This window comes from Humulus lupulus, chromosome 8 (assembly GCF_963169125.1).
Source record: "Humulus lupulus chromosome 8, drHumLupu1.1, whole genome shotgun sequence".
Taxonomy (NCBI): Eukaryota; Viridiplantae; Streptophyta; class Magnoliopsida; order Rosales; family Cannabaceae; genus Humulus; species Humulus lupulus.
Window position 1 is genome coordinate 111,403,998 of NC_084800.1, and position 19,178 is coordinate 111,423,175.

Consider the following 19,178-nt stretch of genomic DNA (forward strand, 5'->3'; position numbering starts at 1 on the left):
AACCGGCAAAAAATATTCTTGACCATGAAGTCGATGACTCTTTTTGCTGTGAATGTCTCCAGGGGCTCCGCTTCCGCCCACTTCGTAAAATAATCGATGGCCACTACTGCATAGTGAACTCCTCCCTTCCCCGGGGGCAGGGCTCCAATTAAATCGATTCCCCATACAACGAATGGCCAGGGGGATGATATCATTTTTAGCTCGACTGGCGGAGCTCGGGCGATGGTGGCAAACCGCTGGCACTTATCACACTTTTGGACATAGGATATGGAGTCCTTTGATAACGTGGGCCAAAAGTATCCCTGCCTTAGTATTTTTAGGGCTAGGTTTTGCCCCCCAGCGTGATCCCCACAGAAGCCTTCGTGCACCTCCTGCAAAATAGTTTTGGCTTCCTCTGGCAGAGCACACCGTAGTAGAGGTAAGGAATGGTCGCGTCGGTATAGCGTCCCGTCTATGGTTGTATACCTTGGAGCTTGATGGAGTATCCTCCTCGCATCTTTCTGCTCGCCAGACAATTTTCTTGCCGAAATATATTCTATTATGGGCATCATCCAGGTCGGTCTGGAACCGATCATCTCGACTTCCATCGCACTTCCCGCTACGCTCGGGCTTTCCAAGAATTCCACTGGTTCTATGCTAAGAGTCCTGGCTTCTTTGGAGGTAGCTAGTCTAGCCAGAGCGTCGGTATTGACGTTCTGCTCGCGAGGGATCTGCTCGACTAGGCTATATTCAAACTCGGATAGCTCCTTCTTGAACTTGGCCAGGTAAGCTGCCATTTGTGCCCCCCGTGCTTGATCTTCCCTAGACACTTGGTTTACCATGAGCTGGGAATCGCTGTAGCAATGGACGACCTTGGCTTTCAACTCCTTCGCCACTTTAAGCCTGACCAATAGGGCTTCGTATTCGGCTTCGTTGTTGGACGCCACGAACCCGAATCGCAACGCAGAGTGGAAATGATGCCTTTCGGGGGATATTAACATGATCCTAGCTCTGGACCTGTTCTCATTAGATGACCCGTCTACGAAGATTATCCATAATTCCTGCACTGGTTCTCTCAAGGGCTCTTCCTGGAATCCAGTGGATTCAGCCATGAAATCAGCTAGGGCTTGGCTTTTGATCTTAGTTCGGGGTATATACAGTATCTCGAACTGGCTGAGCTCGATCGCCCATTTCAACAGTCGTCCCGATGTTTCAAGTTTCTGCAGCACCTACCTTAAAGGCTGATCGGTCATGACGTGGATTGAATGAGATTGGAAATATGGCCTAAGCTTCCTGGAGGTCGTAATAAGGCAGAACACCATCTTTTCCATTAGAGGATATCGAGATTCTGCTCCGAGGAGTCTTTTGCTTATATAATATACTAGCATTTGAACTCGGTCCTCCTCTTGAACCAACACGACACTGGCTGCATTCTCCATCACAGCTAAATAGAGAAAAAGGGGCTCTCCTACCGTTGGTTTAGATAACACTGGTGGCTCGGCCAAATGTGTCTTCAGGTCAATGAAAGCCTGCTCGCACTCCTCAGTCCATTCAAACTTTTTGTTCCCCCGAAGCAGGATGTAGAATGGAGAACATTTGTCGATGGATTTAGAAATAAACCGATTAAGGGCCGCCACCCTTCCTGTCAGACTCTGGACATCTTTATGCGACCTGGGCGAAGGCATCTCTAGCAGCGATCTAATTTTGTCAGGGTTCGCCTCTATCCCCCTGGTGTTGACTATGAATCCCAGAAATTTTCCCGACACCACTCCGAAAGTACATTTCTGGGGGTTTAGCCTCATACTATACTTACTTAGAATTTCAAAACATTCCTTTAGATCGGAGACATGGTTATCGGTAGTCTTTGACTTGACCAGCATATCATCAACATACACTTCCATTGTAACGACCCAAATTCCCTAATAAGGTTTAGGACCTTGATCAGGAGGCCGGGAGGGCCATAATTGATTTATTGTGCTATTATATGATTATATGCATGATTATGTGGGTCATATTATTATATGATGATAAAGGCATGCATGGGGTTATATACTCTGTTGTGAGGGTATTTTGGTAATTTGGCTCACTGAGAGCGTAATTGCATACTTATGTGTATACTAGTAGGTTAATGTTGAGACCACATTATTATGTGGGTATGTCTGCAGCTTGTGGCTTGAGGTGATCCTAACAAGCGGTTTAGCGGGAAAGTCACAGCGGGGATTTATACCCGGCTCGGTGTGAGCCTGGGGATGTATCTGGGAATTTGGAGAATATATTGGAGATGATTTGGTATTGAGAAATATAATTTGTGACTAACTAGATGACGGGAATTAAGTGGTAAATATTTAAGACACTTGAGGAATTAGTGGGAATCGGGAGCAATGACTAAAATGCCCTTAGAATGTTTAAAGGTTTAGTTATTATTGGGAGGGCAAGGTGGTCATTTGGCTTACTTAAGGTTAGGCTATATTCTGATTTTTGATGTTAGTGGAGGTTGTAGATAAACCTAGAAACTTAAGGAAAAGAAAAGAAGAAGGAAGGAAAGAAAAACAGAACACTTAGAGTTATCTCACTCTCTCTCATTCGGCTGGGTCATCTCTTCACCATTCCTTGTGGGTTTTGGAGCTGGAATTCTAGAGCAAGCTCAGGATGGAGCTTAGGGCTAGGGACTTTGGTGAAGCTTGAAGAACTAGCAGAATTAAGCCAGTCAATTGAGGTAAGTTTTAAGGTTTCTGATGTGAATTTCTGGGTTTTAATGAGATAGTTTTTAAGTTTGAGTTTTGGATGGAATAAAGGGATATGAACCTGAGGAGTTGAAGGGCTTGAAGCTGGTTGGATGCTAGAACGATTCTACAGCTGAGGTAAGGATTAATTTGAAGTTTGATGGTTGAATTTGAGAGTTTTCATGGCTGGTTTTGAGTTTGTGGGTTTGAAATTTCAGAAGTTGGAATTGGGATTTTGGTGAGTCTTAGGCTGGATTTTTGGTTGGGTTGTGTTGTCTAAATCATTCTAATGTTGTTATTATTAATTGGTTTTGAGTTGGGGGCTTAGGATGGTTTTAGGTGAGGTTTAGAGATTGAAAATGGTGGTTTTTTCTGGGTTCGAAGGGTCGGGCCGCGGCATGGTTCTTGGTGAGCCGCGGCCCTTCGATGTTGTGGCATGCTGAGGAAGGAGGGCGGGCCGCGGCATGGTCCAAGCAATGCCGCGGCCCTTACCTGTTTTTGTGCCCATGGAGGGTTCTGTCAGGGGCCATGCCGCGGCATGGATGGCCCATGCCGCGGCGCTTAAGGGATTTTGGGATTTTGAGATTTTAGGCTTGGGAATTTAACCTAGGGTGCTCGGGGTTGAGTCTTTTACCATATTTGGTGAAGTTCAATGTTCCGAGGACTAGAACTTGGTTTAGAAGCTCATTTAAGATTGTTAATGGTAACCTTTATCTTGGTTGTGACTAGGTGCTAAGCTAGGGCTCGGGGATCGGATCGCGCTCAAGGAACATCGCTTATAACTAGCTCGTCTGAAAGCCAAAGGTAAGAAAGCTGCACCTGATTATGTGGCTAGGTTGGGACTAAGTGTTCCCTATGTTTGTATGCATTGTTATGTGAATGTGTTTAACCATGTGGACACGATGGGACTAAGAGCTCCCTACACTTGTATATCATGTCATGAGATGGTATTATTATGCCATGGGACATGCGATAACCGACCTAAGAGTGTCAGAATCAATATTTGCGCACAGGGCGCGGCTCGGCCACTGGTAGCTGAGGCAGCTTATTTATCACTGAGCTTGGTTAAGCTGGCCGGAGTTAGTGAGTATTACACTGGGGGCGGCCCAAGAGAGCCGAAGACAGTGTATTAAATAGAGGGTGCGACTAAGGGCGCTGACCCTGAATATCATTTGATGATGTGATGAACTGTTGATTATGATCGTAAATATTGTGTTATGAACGTGATTTGTTGGCTGTTTGGATGACAAACTGTTAATCTATTGTGTGATGTCACTGACTGGATAAATGTTATGAAATGCTGAATTCTTGGTTGTGCATTGTGAAATATTTGATAGATGATGTTGATCTTGCTATGTTATCATGCTTTCTTGCTGGGCCTTGGCTCATGGGTGCTACGTGGTGCAGGTAAAGGCAAGGGTAGGCTGAATCAACCATGAGTTGGAGAGCTCTAGGGGCGAGGTGTACATTGTCAGCTGCTCGGCCGCCACGGTCGAGGAATTGTACAGGGACGGAAACCTAAAATGTGTATTTTTCCATTAGAGTGGCTTGAACTATTTGTAACTCTTGGAATTTGTTGTAACTAAGACGTCTAAATCCTGTTTTGAGTTTCATGTATTAAACTGTCATTTTTAACGAAAATAGCCTGTTTGTGACCGAAATCTTTTATTCCTAATTTGTTGATAACGTGGAATTCACACTTTGTTTAAATGACTTGGTTAGCAAGTCTTGCACTATTTTAAACACACAGTGTAACGGTCTTGGTTATCCAGGGCGTTACATCCATGTTTTTTCCGATATGATCAGCGAACATCCTGTTGACTAACCTCTGGTAGGTCGCCCCAGCGTTTTTCAGCCCAAAGGGCATGACTTTATAACAGTACACGTTGGTTGGAGTCATGAAGCTAGTATGTTCTTGGTCCATAGGGTTCATGGCAATCTGGTTATATCCAGAGTACGCATCCATGAAGGACATGAGCTCATGCCCTACGATGGCGTCCACCAACTGTTCAATCCTTGGCAAGGGGAAGCAATCCTTGGGACAGGCTTTGTTTAGATCGGAGAAATCGATGCAGGTTCGCCATTTCCCATTTGGCTTTGGGACCAGGATATGATTGGTGACCCAGATCGGATACTTAGCCTCGCAGATAAAGCCGCACTTCAAAAGCCTAGCTACTTCTTCCTCCAATGCTTCAGCTCGGGTCGTACCTAGAAGCCTCAGTTTTTGGGATTTCGCAGGCATGATTTTGTCCAAATTTAGTGTATGCATGATGACACTCGGGCTGATTCCTATCATGTCTTCATGGGACCAAGCAAAAACATCTAGATTTTCTTGTAAAAATGTTACCAGCTCCGCCTTTCTTTCGGCGTCAAGATTTTTCCCGAGCTTAACGACCCTCGAAGCATCTTTGGATCAATATTTACTTCTTTGAGGTCTTCAATAGCCTGGAGCTCGGATCTATCTTTACCCATTCAGGGATCAATATCCTTACTCGGGGTGGTTCCCCTGCAACTGACTTGCTGAGGTTCTTCCATCCTAGGATTAGCTCTGACTTCCTGGGATTCCTCGCCTTGATTCTGCACGGCCATCGTCTGCTGCCTGGGTTGTGATTTTCCCTTCATGGAAATACTATATCATTCCCTAACAGTGAGCTGATTGCCTCGGACAGTACATATTCCTGTGGATGAAGGGAATTTTATCATGAGGTGGCGGATGGAAGTTATGGCTTCGAATGTCATCAGCGTGGGCCTACCCAAGATTGTGTTGTATGCGGTCAGACAATCCATGACCAAAAACTCGAGCAGCTTGGAGACAGCTCGTGGTCCCTTGCCTAGGGTTATCACCAATTCGATCGTTCCGATAGCTGTCGAACCTTCTCCGGAAAACCATACAACATCATGGAGGTTGCCTTTAGTTCGACCACAGACAATCCCATTTTCTCCAATGTGGACCTAACTAGCAGGTTCACAGAACTCCCGTATCGACTAAGGTCTGCCTATCTCTCCGATTGGCGAACTGGACAGTTATGACTAGAGGGTCGTTATGCAGGAATTGGACATGACTAGCGTCTTCTTCAGTAAAACTAATTGGTTGTTTCTCCAATCGTTGTTGTTTAGACAAACCCTACTCTGGGATGAACTCAACTCCATTGTGAGACCTCAGCTCATTGACATACCTCTTCTAGGCATTTCTGCTCATGCCTGCCAGATGAGGGCCTCCAAAGATGGTGGTTATTTCTCCTCCTATTATTGAAGGAGGGGTGTCCTGACTCACCTGGACTCCGGTCTGATTTGCGGGGGCTTCCAAAGCTGATTAATTGTTTTGCCCAACGAGCTGATTAGGAGTGATTCGATTCCGGGCATACTGAGCCAGGGGCCCAGCTCTGATGAGCGTCTTGATCTCATCCTTCAAATGCCTGCAGTCATCGGTGTTATGACCAATGTCATTGTGGAATCGACAAAATTTTGAAGGGTCTCTCTTCGCCCTTTGATTTTTTAGAGGCTTCGGCTTTTTCCACGGAAGGCGGGCAGAGTTTGCCAAGAAGATGCGCTCTCTGGTATCCGTGAGGTTGGCGTAAGTCGCGTAGATTGATTTGAATTTCTCCACAGGCTTATTTTTCTTTGAACCATTCTGGTCGCCTTCGCCATTTCCCTTCCTCTTGCTTCCTCCCCCTTGGTTTTTCTGGGTAATGGTTTGAGCCATAGCTGCAACGTCCATTACCACTCCAGCGGGCTGGGCAGGGACTTGGCTGGTTCCTGCGACTGAAGCTCGTGCCTCTTCTAGGTTGATCCATCTCTGAGCCCTGTTTAGGAACTCGTCCACTGTGTTGACGCCCTTTCTCTGGAATTCTTTCCACAGGTCGCCCCCGACAAGGATTTCTGTTCTCATTGCCATAAGCCTAGAGCTTTCATCTGCGTCTCTAGCTCGCACCGCGATATTGGCGAACCTACTCAAGTAAGCTTTCAAAGGCTCCTCGGGCTGCTGCTTTACGTTTGCTAGGGAGTCTGCCTTTATCCAAGCTGCCTGTGAAGCCCGGAACGCCCTCTTAAAGTCGGCGGAGAAGCTCTTCCACGAGCTGATAGAATGCTTTTTGTATTGCTTGAACCATTGTCTAGCGGGTCCGACCAGAGTCGAAGGGAATACCGAGCACCTTAACTTTGGTCCGTTGTTATGGGCCATCATTAGGGTATTGAACATCCCCAAGTGGTCAGACGGATCTCCATCTCCATCGAATTTTGATAAATGGGGCATCCTGAAGCCTGGTGGGTATGGCGTTGCAGCGACGTTGGGAGTCAAAAGCTCGAGCTCATCCCCTGAGTCATATTCGTCTTTTTCCTTCTCTGATAGGAGTTTCTTCATCAGCTCCTCCATCTGGGCCAACCTCTCGAGGGTTGGGTCCTTGGTTCCCTGGGGTTGTTCAACAGCTCCCACTCAATCGTACGCGTTTGACGGGTTATTGTCCCTCCAAGTTCGAGCTTGGTTCGGTGGGGCGTTCCCGTTATCGTGCACCTCGGAAGGACTTCCCTCGTGGTGAGTGCCGTGGACTCCATCGCGACCTGAATTGGTTCTTTGTGAATTTAGGCGATCTCGAAGATTGGTATGTGGATAAACTCGAGGGTTCTGAGCCGAACTCAGCTGATTCCTCAAATCTGCGCTGGTCCTCTCACTTCGATGGTCCTCCGTCCAATAGCTTCCGTTAGAAAACTCAGAGCTTGCGGCCGAGGATGAGGATATGGGATATTCCCGTGTGCCCGCGGGATATGAGCAGGGGCAGCGGGAGGAGGATTCCTCCTGCTATTTCTGTAGGTTGGAACATCTCGAGCTGAACGAGGTGGGGACGGGTGCCTTATCGACGACGGAGGATGCCTGATCGGTGAGGCAATCCTCGTCCCATCAGGCCAGACCAAGTTAGCTTGCGATCGCTATGCTCCACCATACCTGGTTCTTTGAGCCTGGCGATCTGATCGCGGTACAGGGAAGTCGGTTAGGACATGTCATCTTTGCGAGTTTGTCCTTGACCGTCTGTGTGGGTGGCCATGGGCATTTGACGGTGACGCCGAACTCATAGTCGTGGTTCTGACCGACCTGCTGGCTCATTGATGATCTCTAGGAAAGCCACGAAACGGGGTTTCTTGGTGATTGTGTGAAACAGGCGTAGAACTTGGAGTTGAGGTTCTAACCGACCGACTGGCCTTGGGTCGACTATCCCGGCGGGACTTACGAGTTCCGCCTTGCCTCTTTTCGACGTTAACATCGGTTGCAAGAGGGGGTAACCGAGCCAAGACTTCCTTTATTTGCTTGTTTGCTTTTGCTAGATGGCTCCTCAACTGAATGTTCTCTAACTCCACCGCAGTCAAGTAACCTGGGTTCGGATTCGGCAGTAGAGGTGCTGAACTTCCAGTGTTGCCGTGGCCCATTGGTTGCTTTCCCGATCGCTGCTGGATCTCTGGGTTTTGTTCGTCAGAAATAGCAGTATGGTGAGCCTCCTGCCCACCATGTTGATCCGTTTCGTGACCGTGCCTTGAATGAGTGACCACCATGATGAACTTTTTCCTGAATCTTTTTCAACGGCACTAATTTCCAGTTCTCAATGAAAGCACCAAACTGTTGACGCAGTTTTTCGCCAACATTGTATTATGAAAATTAGCTGGAATAAACTAGTGCTTAAGGGTAAACCGTAACAAGAATGATAACTCTTAAAGATGCTTAGAATGATATAGTAAGAAAACTCATTCCTTTTTACGTGATTCGGAGGTTAAAATCCCCTTAGTCCACGAGTCAATATTATTGTTGTATGTCTCTCTATATTTTGACAGAATATTTGCATTACATAGAAAAAAAAGCCCAACCCCTTTTCTATCCAAGGTCTTGGTATTTATAGAAGAACCATCCCAGGATAGGTGTTGGGGTTGTCACGTGAATATACATCCCTTTTTGTGACCTATCTTCTATAAATGATGAATATTACAATATATCTTAAGGTAAGGTCTAATCATTAGGTAAAAATGATCATGGGTCGCCTGGCATAATCAGACACGTGATGTCTGATTACGCACGTTTATATTACGTGTCCGAGAATTTAGGGATAAATGGACATGCGATGTCTGACCCCGCACGTTTATTTATAACGTATTCAGCTTAATAAACTCGTGGGCATGACAGGTGGTCAGAGGACTCCGACCTGAGCATAATGTCAGCCTGTGTCCATGAAGCTGTAAGTTATATCCATCTCTAGCTCGTACTTTAATTTTTCGTGTCCTCAGCTCGTGTTATTATTTGGGGGGTCGCACTGCCTCCGTCGAGGAGATATCAACTTGTGGGTCCCTTAGAATTGTTCTTAGATAGCCAGCTGTACTCGAGTTGCATAAAAGACCCGGACTGAATATCAGGGCGTACAATTACATATATACATTTTTTTGTATTTTTTTTTTAATAATTTCTTTTTAAATAAAAAAAAAAAGTAAACCTAGTCAAGTATGACCCGCCCCGACTCATTCAAGGCAGGGCTGACTCAACCCACTTTAGAACTCTTATTGGGACAAGGTGGGTCTCTTGCGAGGCAGGTCGGACCTGCCCCATTTACATTCATAAAGGGTTAAAAGATTAAGAATGATAAAAAAGAGAGCTGAAACATTAGGAGCTCAAACCAAAATTGAACTGTAGATCATGTTGACTTTAAGATGCATGAGGAAGAGTATAATGCAGAGCAAGTAGTTGAGAGGCATAATTGAGAGGCTGTTCTACCAAAAATAAGAATTGAGAGGTTAAGTGCAACAAAATGTAAAGATGGAAATTCACTCACAATTCTCTTATTAAAAAACTCATATATTCACTTATTTATTTTTTAAAATTTATTTAAATATTATATTTTTAATATGTTTCATTCATTAATTAAAATAAAATATGCGTACTAGAGTGAAAGATGATGGATACGAAATTACTTATAAAAAGTTAGATTGATGAATAATATTTTATAAATATAAAGAAAATTTTGTAGGGTTTATGCATTTTTAGATTTTGAATTTTGTAGAATTTTATAGAATTTTGTCTAATTATTTATTCGAATTCTGTATTTTGACAAATTATCATTTGGATTCTGTATTTTATAAAATTGTTCAAATATAACTTTTAATCTGATTTTGGTCAACATTTGTTAAATTAAAATTACAGATAATTCACTAAACTAACAATTCAAAATAAGAACAAAATGATTCTGCATAATAGTTGTGTTGTTATATTCAATTTTTTCTTTATCAAAATTAGGTTTAGGAGTCTCCTCGAATCATTTTACAAAATACATAGTCTAAAAAATTATTGATCAAAATACATAGTCTAAGCAATTAATGAAATAAAATACAGTGTAAAAAAAAATATAAACCCAAATTTGTAAATGGAAAATACCAGTTTGACTCTTATATTTTTCCCAAATACACGATCAACTTTTGTATTTTGTTAAATAACAATTCAAATATTGTATTTTACAAAATTGATTAAAATAATACTTTATACTCAATTTTAGTCAAAAAAAATTTCAAATATAATGTTTCATTCTCAATTTTTTTTTGACCACTTTTCTTAACTCGAGAATCAATTTTATAATTTAATATATTTTGATTAAAATTAAGTGTAAAATATTATTTTAATCTAATTTTTGAAATATAAAATTCAAATTATCAGTTAACAAAATATAAAAAAACTGATCACGTATACGCAGGCTAAAATTATATTTTCCCATTGGTAAGATATAAAATCGTCAAGGTCGGCGACCCTCTGACGTGGCTCATTATCATCGTTACAAGGCAGTGGATCCACACTAATGAAGTAGAAAGAAGGCTGACGTCACGCTATCCCAATCACAATCACAGGCCCTCGGATCTGAAAACCGACTCAAAATCAGACTTCATAGACGCCCGTCGAGTCCGACGTGTGCCCCGCTGGGCCCCGCCCATCGCCCCCCTGTAATATAAAAACAATCCCTCTCGCTCTTCTCGTAACCTTCTATTTCTCGCAAAATTAGTTTTGCGTGGTAGATATTTTTTTCTCTCTCTTAACAAGAAAAAGAGAGAAGAGCGAGCTCTCTTTATCTTTCTCGCATCAACCACGGATTCGACTCTTCTTCTCCAAACGACTTTGATCGATTTTAGGGTTTCTCAGACTTAGAAGTATTTTTCTTATTTTGTGTAATTAAAGAACAAAAACAGAAAAGCTAGAAAATTTATTGTGATTTTGGATATAAAAGGAATTTAAATTCATTTTCTGTGATATTTACGAGAAAAAAATTTCATGGCTGACTCGAGAAACCGAGATTTTTGTGAAAACGACAGGAACGACGGTGATGATAGTGTCGTTGAGGATCAATACGATGGCGTTGAATTCGACGATTCCTCTTCGGCGTCCTCTGGTGCCGGATCTGCGTCGAGGAGCCAGGTTGGGCTTGAGGAGCGTTTGACGGAGATTCTCGTCGAGGAACGAGATGGCGATCTGTTGCTTCAACAAAACAATAGAGAAGAGAGGGTGTTACAGTGGCTGATGGCGCTTGATATGCAAGTTATCGGTGCTTGTCGAACCGATGAGAGGTTAAAACCATTGTTAAAGATGAATGCCTCCAACGGCGCTGCTGAAGATCGTTTGCTTGCTCATTTAAGCCAGGTATATGATTATATATATACGTATGTATTCATGCATACATGACATTTAAAAGAGAGTTCGATTTCCATTATAATTATAGAGAATTCAGTGTTTCAGTTATTGGAAACTTGTTTTACGATTCTAGAATTTTAGTTATAATATATTTCTGGTTTATATATGCCGTAAACATATGGTTGAGAAATGTTTTGCTTGGTTAACAGCATTTTGAGCCGGCTGAAGTTGGTATGCTGGCGAGGTGCTTCTGCATACCACTTGTTTCCATCAGAGTTGGAAAGATCAACAAGCAAGGGACTCTATTGTGCCCTACTGCTGCAAGGTAACGTCAATTATATGGATATTGGAATGCCTTTGTGTCCCTTCTGATCGAACGTGGTGTGTCTATGAAATATCTTCGATACTCTCGTATATATATATATTTATATATAATGGAGTGACTCTATATTAGCTTCTAATTATCTATGATTATAATTTGCGTGCTGAAAAGTTGTTTACATATTCGTTGTACTTTTCCCCCCTTTCTTAAGCACGTAACTTGGTACATTCTTGCTGGTGTTTCGAAAATGTTCACAATGTTTTAGGCTTGTTAATTTTTAGTTTAGACGAAAACATGTGCACATATCTCTGCACGTAGTACTTATTAAATATTAGTTATTTTATTTGCTCCCTGCGTTGCGCTTTATAATTTCATGCAGGCAGCTGGTTTAATACATGCCTTTATTTATTTACGCAACTACATAAGTAAGTTTGATGAGTTTGTTTGATATTAGTTCTCCTCCTAGGATTGTGTTTTCTTTTTACCTTTTATCTACTTTGGCCGCCCGGATTTACGTTTGTACTTTAGTATTTTCTTAAAAGTAGTGGTTACTTAAATCTTTTAGTCATTCAACTGATTTGTTGGCCGGTAATTTTATAATAAATGGTTAACAAGCAGTATTTTCAAGTTTTGAAAATATTCATCTTTGATTCTTTATTTTTTCATCATTCATTTTAAAAATGCCCCCATTTATGTTTGTTTTACTTTTGCAAAATAGTTCTATTTGCTTGTGATCTTAACATCACACTGCGTAGTCGTGGTTGCATGTTGGCATGTGGCAGCACCATGGTGGTTAGTATGTTGATGTACTTTTGCTGTATAGCCTATGACTCGTGAAGTTTGAGCAATGGGGTTTGTTTTCTCTAAATCCCACTAAGTAAAAAATAAAATATGGTTTAGGCAGTTTAAAGAAGTTGCAGTATGCTTATTGCTCTTGTTTTTCCTTCTCTTGGGTTCTTGTCTCTGTAATTAGTATATGGTTTTTTTACTGATTATTTATTGTCTACGATCTATTCAGCCTGGGCCTGGATAATTTGTTGCTTTTTTATTTATTTCATTTGTCATTAGTTTGTGTTTTTCATTTGTAATTTTGATTTGTAACATGAATAATCAGCTATAAACATAATTTTAGCTTAATGCCACAATTGCTCACTAATTTAATACTGTGTACATGATCTTAATGTTCTAGATGCATTTTTTTTAATGTCATTTGTTATTGTTTGTGTTTTTCATTTGTAATTTCAAGTTGGAACATGACTACTTAGCTCTAAACATGATTTTAGCTCTAGCGTAAACTTTGCTTACAAATGTAATGCTGCTGGAAGTGTACGTATTAGTTGTTGATGTTGACTAGTTTAAAGGAGTCTATGTTTAAGATTATTAATGGTAACAATGTTCATCCTTCCAAATAAATATATCTTTTGACTTGTAGGTAAAGTGGGCGTATTCTATTATGATCTCTGAATTAAGAGGAAGTAAAGGTAGTTTCACGATCCTATATTATATGGATTGCTGCTGCTTTTGGATATGTAGGATTGAAGTTTTATTAAAATAGAAATCTGGTTCGTAAAATTTTGTTTGTGTTTTGGTTTATGTCCTTTTTTTGGGTTTGTGATTTTAGGTTTGTTTGATTCCATTGTCATTTATTATGTTGAATAATGCTTATTACATCTAAACTGCTGCTCCCTTTGTTTTAACCATTCTACTTTATTGCTGATTTTTTTTTTGTTCACAGTGGTGTAGTGGTTCTCACTTTTGATTTAAGGTTTTTAGTTTTAACAATTCCTAGATGATTTGTATTCTGTGGTTTCAATTGGGACTATTAAAATTACGGCATTTTTATGTCTATCTTCTTTGTCATATTATTGTTCAAAACTAATGACATATTTTGTGATGAGCCAAAATGATAGGAGTTACAGTACTATTAATCAAATAGTACATAATAAAAGTTTGTTGGAAAGTCATTGATGTTTGAGCATGTCTGTGCCCTTTCAGTATGATGCACTGGCATGAGCTATAAATTTTTAGAGCCCTTTATTTTATTTTCTTTCTAATTTCAGCACGACAAAAGATACTACTCTTGGTATGTTGTTTCATCAATAATTTTTGTATTTCTTATGTTTGGGGAATTGGTGAAGATTTTATTATTTTGATTGTTAAAAGCTACCAAAAATTAGAAATGGTGGGTGAAGATTCTGACATATGGAATAGATTCAGTATGGAAATATTAGTGTTCATATATTTGTTTACAGTACCTTTCACAGAGATAAGGGGATCAAAGCTAGGATCTCTGTATGTACAGTGATATCAACCTTGTAATGGAGCTAGTTTTAAATATTATTTGTTTGATTCATAGTGGTTAGTACTGTTAGGAAAGGGAAAAATAATCAATTATGTTAGACTTTTTTTGTCACTGTAGCTGCTGGACAAGCTTCTAATAGATTGTGTATGGGAATGGGTAGTAATTGATTAGGTGTAAGTTTCAGGATGCATTATTTTTGTAATAATAATAATTAGTTAGTTTGGGAACAAGTTGAGATGCTTCTTTCTACCTTCACTTTCAATTATTTAGACCCCAGTTTATGATTACTATGCTGTTGATTTTTTTTTTCCCTTTGTAATTGATGTTGTGGTTTATGATTTCTATGTGTACAGGGCTCTTGATTTTTTTCTTTTTGTATTTATTTTTATGCTTGTGAATTTTAATTTTCTAAATCTAATGCTTTGATATAATTCTTTGCAACAGGGGAAATCTTAATCTCACGGTATTGCCAACATCTGATTTACGCCTTTCTTTTGTTGGTGATGATGGTCACACTGAGAGACTAGTTATCTTAAGTAGCCAAGCCCACTGTTCTGCTATAACAATAGAGGATATTGCAGCGGACAGTTCTGGCCGATCTTTCCTTATAAAAGTCCCAGATAGCCAAATGTTTTACTTTTGGTGCTCAGAGAAGTCAAAGCTCTTGGGTAAAGAGTTGCTAGCAAAGGTATATTTTAATACGGTAACTAGCATGCAATGCTGAGAGGATTTGCACAGATTATCTATTCGATTGTGTGCATAAGATTCATAACCTTTGTTGGAGAAGTCGCGAAATGTTTTTTTTTCCTTTGTTATTTTTCTTTTTTTGGTTTTTAAATAAGCCTGGGATTAATTAATTTGACGGTCAAGCATTTTCTAATTGTTCCACTTAGGTGTATTTATCTGTTCTATTATCATATTTTTAGTTTATGACCAAGTGCGTTGGTTTGACAAGTATTTCATTTTCCATCAGATGAAGGATTTACTGTCAAGGAGACCTTCAATTGCTGAACTAACTGGAATCAGCAATTCAAGGCTTGGTTGCTTTGCAACTCAACTTCGTGCCTATCTTGTTGGATCAACTACAGTTGGAACTCCAGTAAGTTTAACAGCCTCACATATGCATCAGGATGCCAGAATTGAGCAATCCGATTCTACCAACCAGGATGGACAATTTTCATCTGTATTATCAAAATCTGTAAGATTGCGGCACCCTGGAAGTCAGGCAATAAGGCCTAATTCATCATTTCAGGGCAGCTTAAGTCCTAGGTCAAGTTCCTTTAAAGAAGGCATGTCCAGAAACCTGTCTTCCCTAAAGAACTCTGCTAGAGAAATGTTGAGGCGACGCGGGGACAGCCATCCTGCTGTTGATAACCTGACCATCACCTCAGTGTTAGCTCCTGATGGAGCTTTGAATCACTTTGAGAACGACAAAGTCCCTGAGACCATTAGAAGTTTGTCGATACCTTCATCTTCCTTTTTGGAGTCATTAGGGAACTTGTCTGTTCCTCCAACTCTCAGCTCAGATTCCCAAATTCCTTTCATTGGCACTTCTCTTTTGTCCCCCTACTACTGCTGGTGCCCTCCAGGTTCATCAACACTCCAATGCTCGGCTGAACCGATACAGTTCCCTAGCTCATCAATGGAATGTCCTTTGCTCCCACCACTTTCCTCGCTATTGCCATCAACAATTTCCTCCAGTTTGTTGACACAAACCCCACCTTTTAATCTGGTTGATTCTCCATCTTTAGACTTTCCTGCTTTTCTCCCTGATCCATTGGTCCGATTTCCAAGGCCTACTACCCAGCAGATCCCAACATTTACACCGCTAATGTGTGACCCTATTGTTCACATTCCGGTGATTGATGTCTGCTCGTCAGGTCAAGGCTATCTTGTTAGCGCGGGTCCTGCAATGTCAACTGCCATTCCTCCACTGCATCCAAATCTTGTTAACCCATTGATACCGGAGACTAACTCAATGGTGGAAAAGGGTGCAAGAGAGACTCTACGGATGCTCATAAGCAGTTCAAGCCAGAATATGCACTCTCAGGGTGACGAGAATCCAGGAATGATTGTTGGTGGGAGCAGGGGTCTATATGGCAGAACCATGGATGTTGGTGTTATTGTCGCCGGAAGCAGGGGTCTATTTGGGGGGTCAAGGGATGTCGGTGTTATTGCGAGTAGCATTGCAGCCATTGGTTTGGTTTCACTTTCAGGTAGATCTGATGGGGATTCCCATGGACATACTGGTTTACACGAAGAGGAATCTTATGGTTATAATGGTTCTTGTTCAGATGATGAAGAATAGATATATGTATGCCTCGTCAGTAGAACTGCTGCTTTCTTTTTTGTTTTCGGTTTTACTAATGTAGATGTAGATATTGAAAGCCATGGCCCTCTGAAATGTAATTAGTGCCAGCCCCATCGTTGTTATGGTTCTTTGTTGTTACCTGTTGTGGACTAGATTGTGAATGAATTTTGTATTTTGTTACGGTAGTGCTAGTGTATATTCTTTTTCACTATTTTTTTTTTACATTCCCGGTCATAAATGGATATGCCACCAAGAAAGGGGATGGATTTATTGCTACATCCCCATGATACCAGTGTTAATGCTCGTTTGACTTGCTCTTCTCATGTTTTTGTTTATTTATTGTTTCTAAAGCATCTGACGCTAAATTTCGCCCGTAGAAATGCAGATGAGAAGGCTTGAGAAATATTATGCCAAGTTTTCTTGCTACATTTTGACTTTTTATTGTTCAACAATTATAATTTTTTTTTCTTTTGAATATATGAACTTATGGTATATTTACTAGGGGAACTTTCATAATTTGGTCCTACCACCCAAGTTATGAGATATTTGCTGCAAACATATTCAAGTTATATGCAAATTTAACATTATGTGATGGACTTATCGGTAAAATAAATAACTATAACAAAATATGAACTAATTGTGTTTTTACTATAAAAAAATAACTTGGGTAATAAATTAATAATTTTAAAATATGTAATGATTTATTTAAATTTATTAATTTTTAATAATTGTTTTTAATTTTTTTAAAATATACATGTGGTGTTGACGTGACCAAGACACATCAACAAGCAAAGAGCCACGTCAGCATGTCATTAGCCACATTGGACAAAATTGAATGGAAGTCTCACTTTACAATATTGTGAATAGTTCCGGGAGAATTTTTAACGGCTCGAAAAAATCAGGAGGCACAATAATGTATAGGTCATAGTTCGGGGGCAAAAATTCTAAATAGCCTTGAAAAAATAAAAATCTAATAAAAAATTATACATAAATATATAATCAATAATATACACAATGAAATAAAGAATTTAATTGAGATATTTTAAGCAAAGTAATTTTTTTAAATAATCAATTGGTTGTTGTAACGGTTTAGTTTTAACCGTGAACTTTAATGGAAAAATAACAAAATTTGTTAAACCCAAAAAGTTACATTAGATACATACTATATTAAGATCGTTGACTGCATTTTTTTGCTATCAACCTAATCTGAGAGTTTAAAGAAAATAATAGACAAGAACACAAAGATTTTATGTGGTTCAGGCTATAAAAGAGTCTTAATCCACGAGTCTATGATATTTAGTGAGCTTGAGGCTTGTTTGAGCAAGCTTTAATGGTGGTTGTCAAGCAACGTATATTGCATTGAGTTACAAAGTTTCTCACTCTAAAAATCTAAACAATTTACAAGGAGATACCCCAGCCCTATATCTAGAGGATGAGGTCATTAATGTTAATCTATCATTAATACAAATTCCTCCATTATGAGGTATTAATGCTGAATTTATACAAAAAGAGCTGCACTAAATAGAGACTACGACTCAGGCGGATTGCACGAGGCCCATGGTAGAAAGTCGCGTACTAACTTTATGGAGAACATTATCTCTGACTGTCAGGGTGCGGCGTACGTTTGCCCATGTCGGGCGGCGTTGTGGGAAATGCCGATTGTCAAGGGTACGAATCGACACCACTAATCGAGGCTTACCAAAAGTTGTCAGATGATCGTCTGGTGGCCCATACCTGCAGTGACTAACACCTGACATCTACTCTAGGTCCGAGGACCAAAATCCTAGACCTGAGAAATGGGCGAGTGAAGAGAGCCTCTTGGGACGTGGCCTCAGATAGGCCTTGGGGTGTGGCATTACTTGGAGACATCCATGACTTGGAGATTGGCTCAAAACGTGCTCGGGACGTGGCCTCACTTGGAGACATCCTCGCCTCGAGGACAAACCTCAGGGGGTGACCTCACTTATAGACATCCACGACTTGGCCAGATTGGGTTTCTTAGAAGAGTTCACACTCCGAGAACCTCATGACTTGTCTTGTCGCTAATTACTCCTAATTGCCACGTGTCGGGTGGTGAAAATACGGACAACATTTTCCCCCAAGTCTTCACTCGTCCTAGGACAGTGGAGACTTAGACTGAGGAGTAATTGGAAAAGGTCTTTTGGGGGGAGATGTTTAGGCTTCCCTTGACGTCACTCTGGAAAGTTACGCCACGTGTTGACTCCCTATTGTTGGGCCCATATATCATTCCGTACAATTAATGAAGGGTCAACTCCACGGCCCTAAACATCCAATCCATACCCTAGGCGTCCCCTCGCCCTGTGCCCAAGGCGTCCTTTTCCAATGCTAATGATCACGATTCGTGCCTTTTAGATTCTTATCGTTGGATTGTTCTTGAGTATCTATGTCGTAGATAGTCCGACGGTCGGGGTGGGATTGCTTCCACCCCAAGTTCTCTGAGTATAAAAACTTGAGAACTGCCTCTCAGTATGCACTTTAACCATTCGAAATTCAAAATCTCCAAAACTCTCTCTTCTCTCTCAAGATTCCCAGTCCTTCAACCATTCTTGAGCTTCCTCTGCAATTCTGGACGGTTGGAGAGAATCGTCTTATTTCTGGGTGAACGGCAGCAATTCTTCAGTGTTCGAACGCGTTGAAGCACTTATCGGCATTATATCTCGAGTAAGTATTTAATGGTTTTGTGTTTGCGTCGAGCTTAATTTGAGAGTTTAGATGCATGCATAGGAACGAGCTTTTTGTGGCACTTGAGGGACTTTTTTGACCTTCTATAGGTCTTTTAGGTACATTTTGGTGTTAGAAGTGGTCAAAATGACATACTGCACACCTTAGGCAACTTTTGCCTTTCTGAACATTCGACCGGAATCTGGAAAATTCCCAAA

General features: G+C 40.8%; 1 protein-coding gene across 1 annotated transcript; it reads left to right on the top strand.

The window, feature by feature from the left end:
• The first annotated feature begins 10,697 nt into the window (after positions 1–10,697).
• LOC133798318 (uncharacterized) lies at positions 10,698–16,599 on the top strand. Its single transcript, XM_062236553.1, has 4 exons — positions 10,698–11,352; positions 11,553–11,668; positions 14,412–14,655; positions 14,941–16,599. Exons 1-4 carry the CDS (start codon positions 10,987–10,989, stop codon positions 16,273–16,275), a joined length of 2,061 nt encoding a protein of 686 aa, XP_062092537.1. The 5' UTR covers positions 10,698–10,986; the 3' UTR covers positions 16,276–16,599.
• The last annotated feature ends 2,579 nt before the right edge of the window (positions 16,600–19,178 follow it).

Coding starts and splice junctions, on each gene's coding strand:
- LOC133798318 (XM_062236553.1), top strand. CDS start 10,987: ATGGCTGACTCGAGAAACCGAGATTTTTGTGAAAACGACAGGAACGAC. Junction 11,353..11,552: donor TGCTTGCTCATTTAAGCCAG/GTATATGATTAT, acceptor CTTGGTTAACAG/CATTTTGAGCCGGCTGAAGT. Junction 14,656..14,940: donor GTAAAGAGTTGCTAGCAAAG/GTATATTTTAAT, acceptor ATTTTCCATCAG/ATGAAGGATTTACTGTCAAG.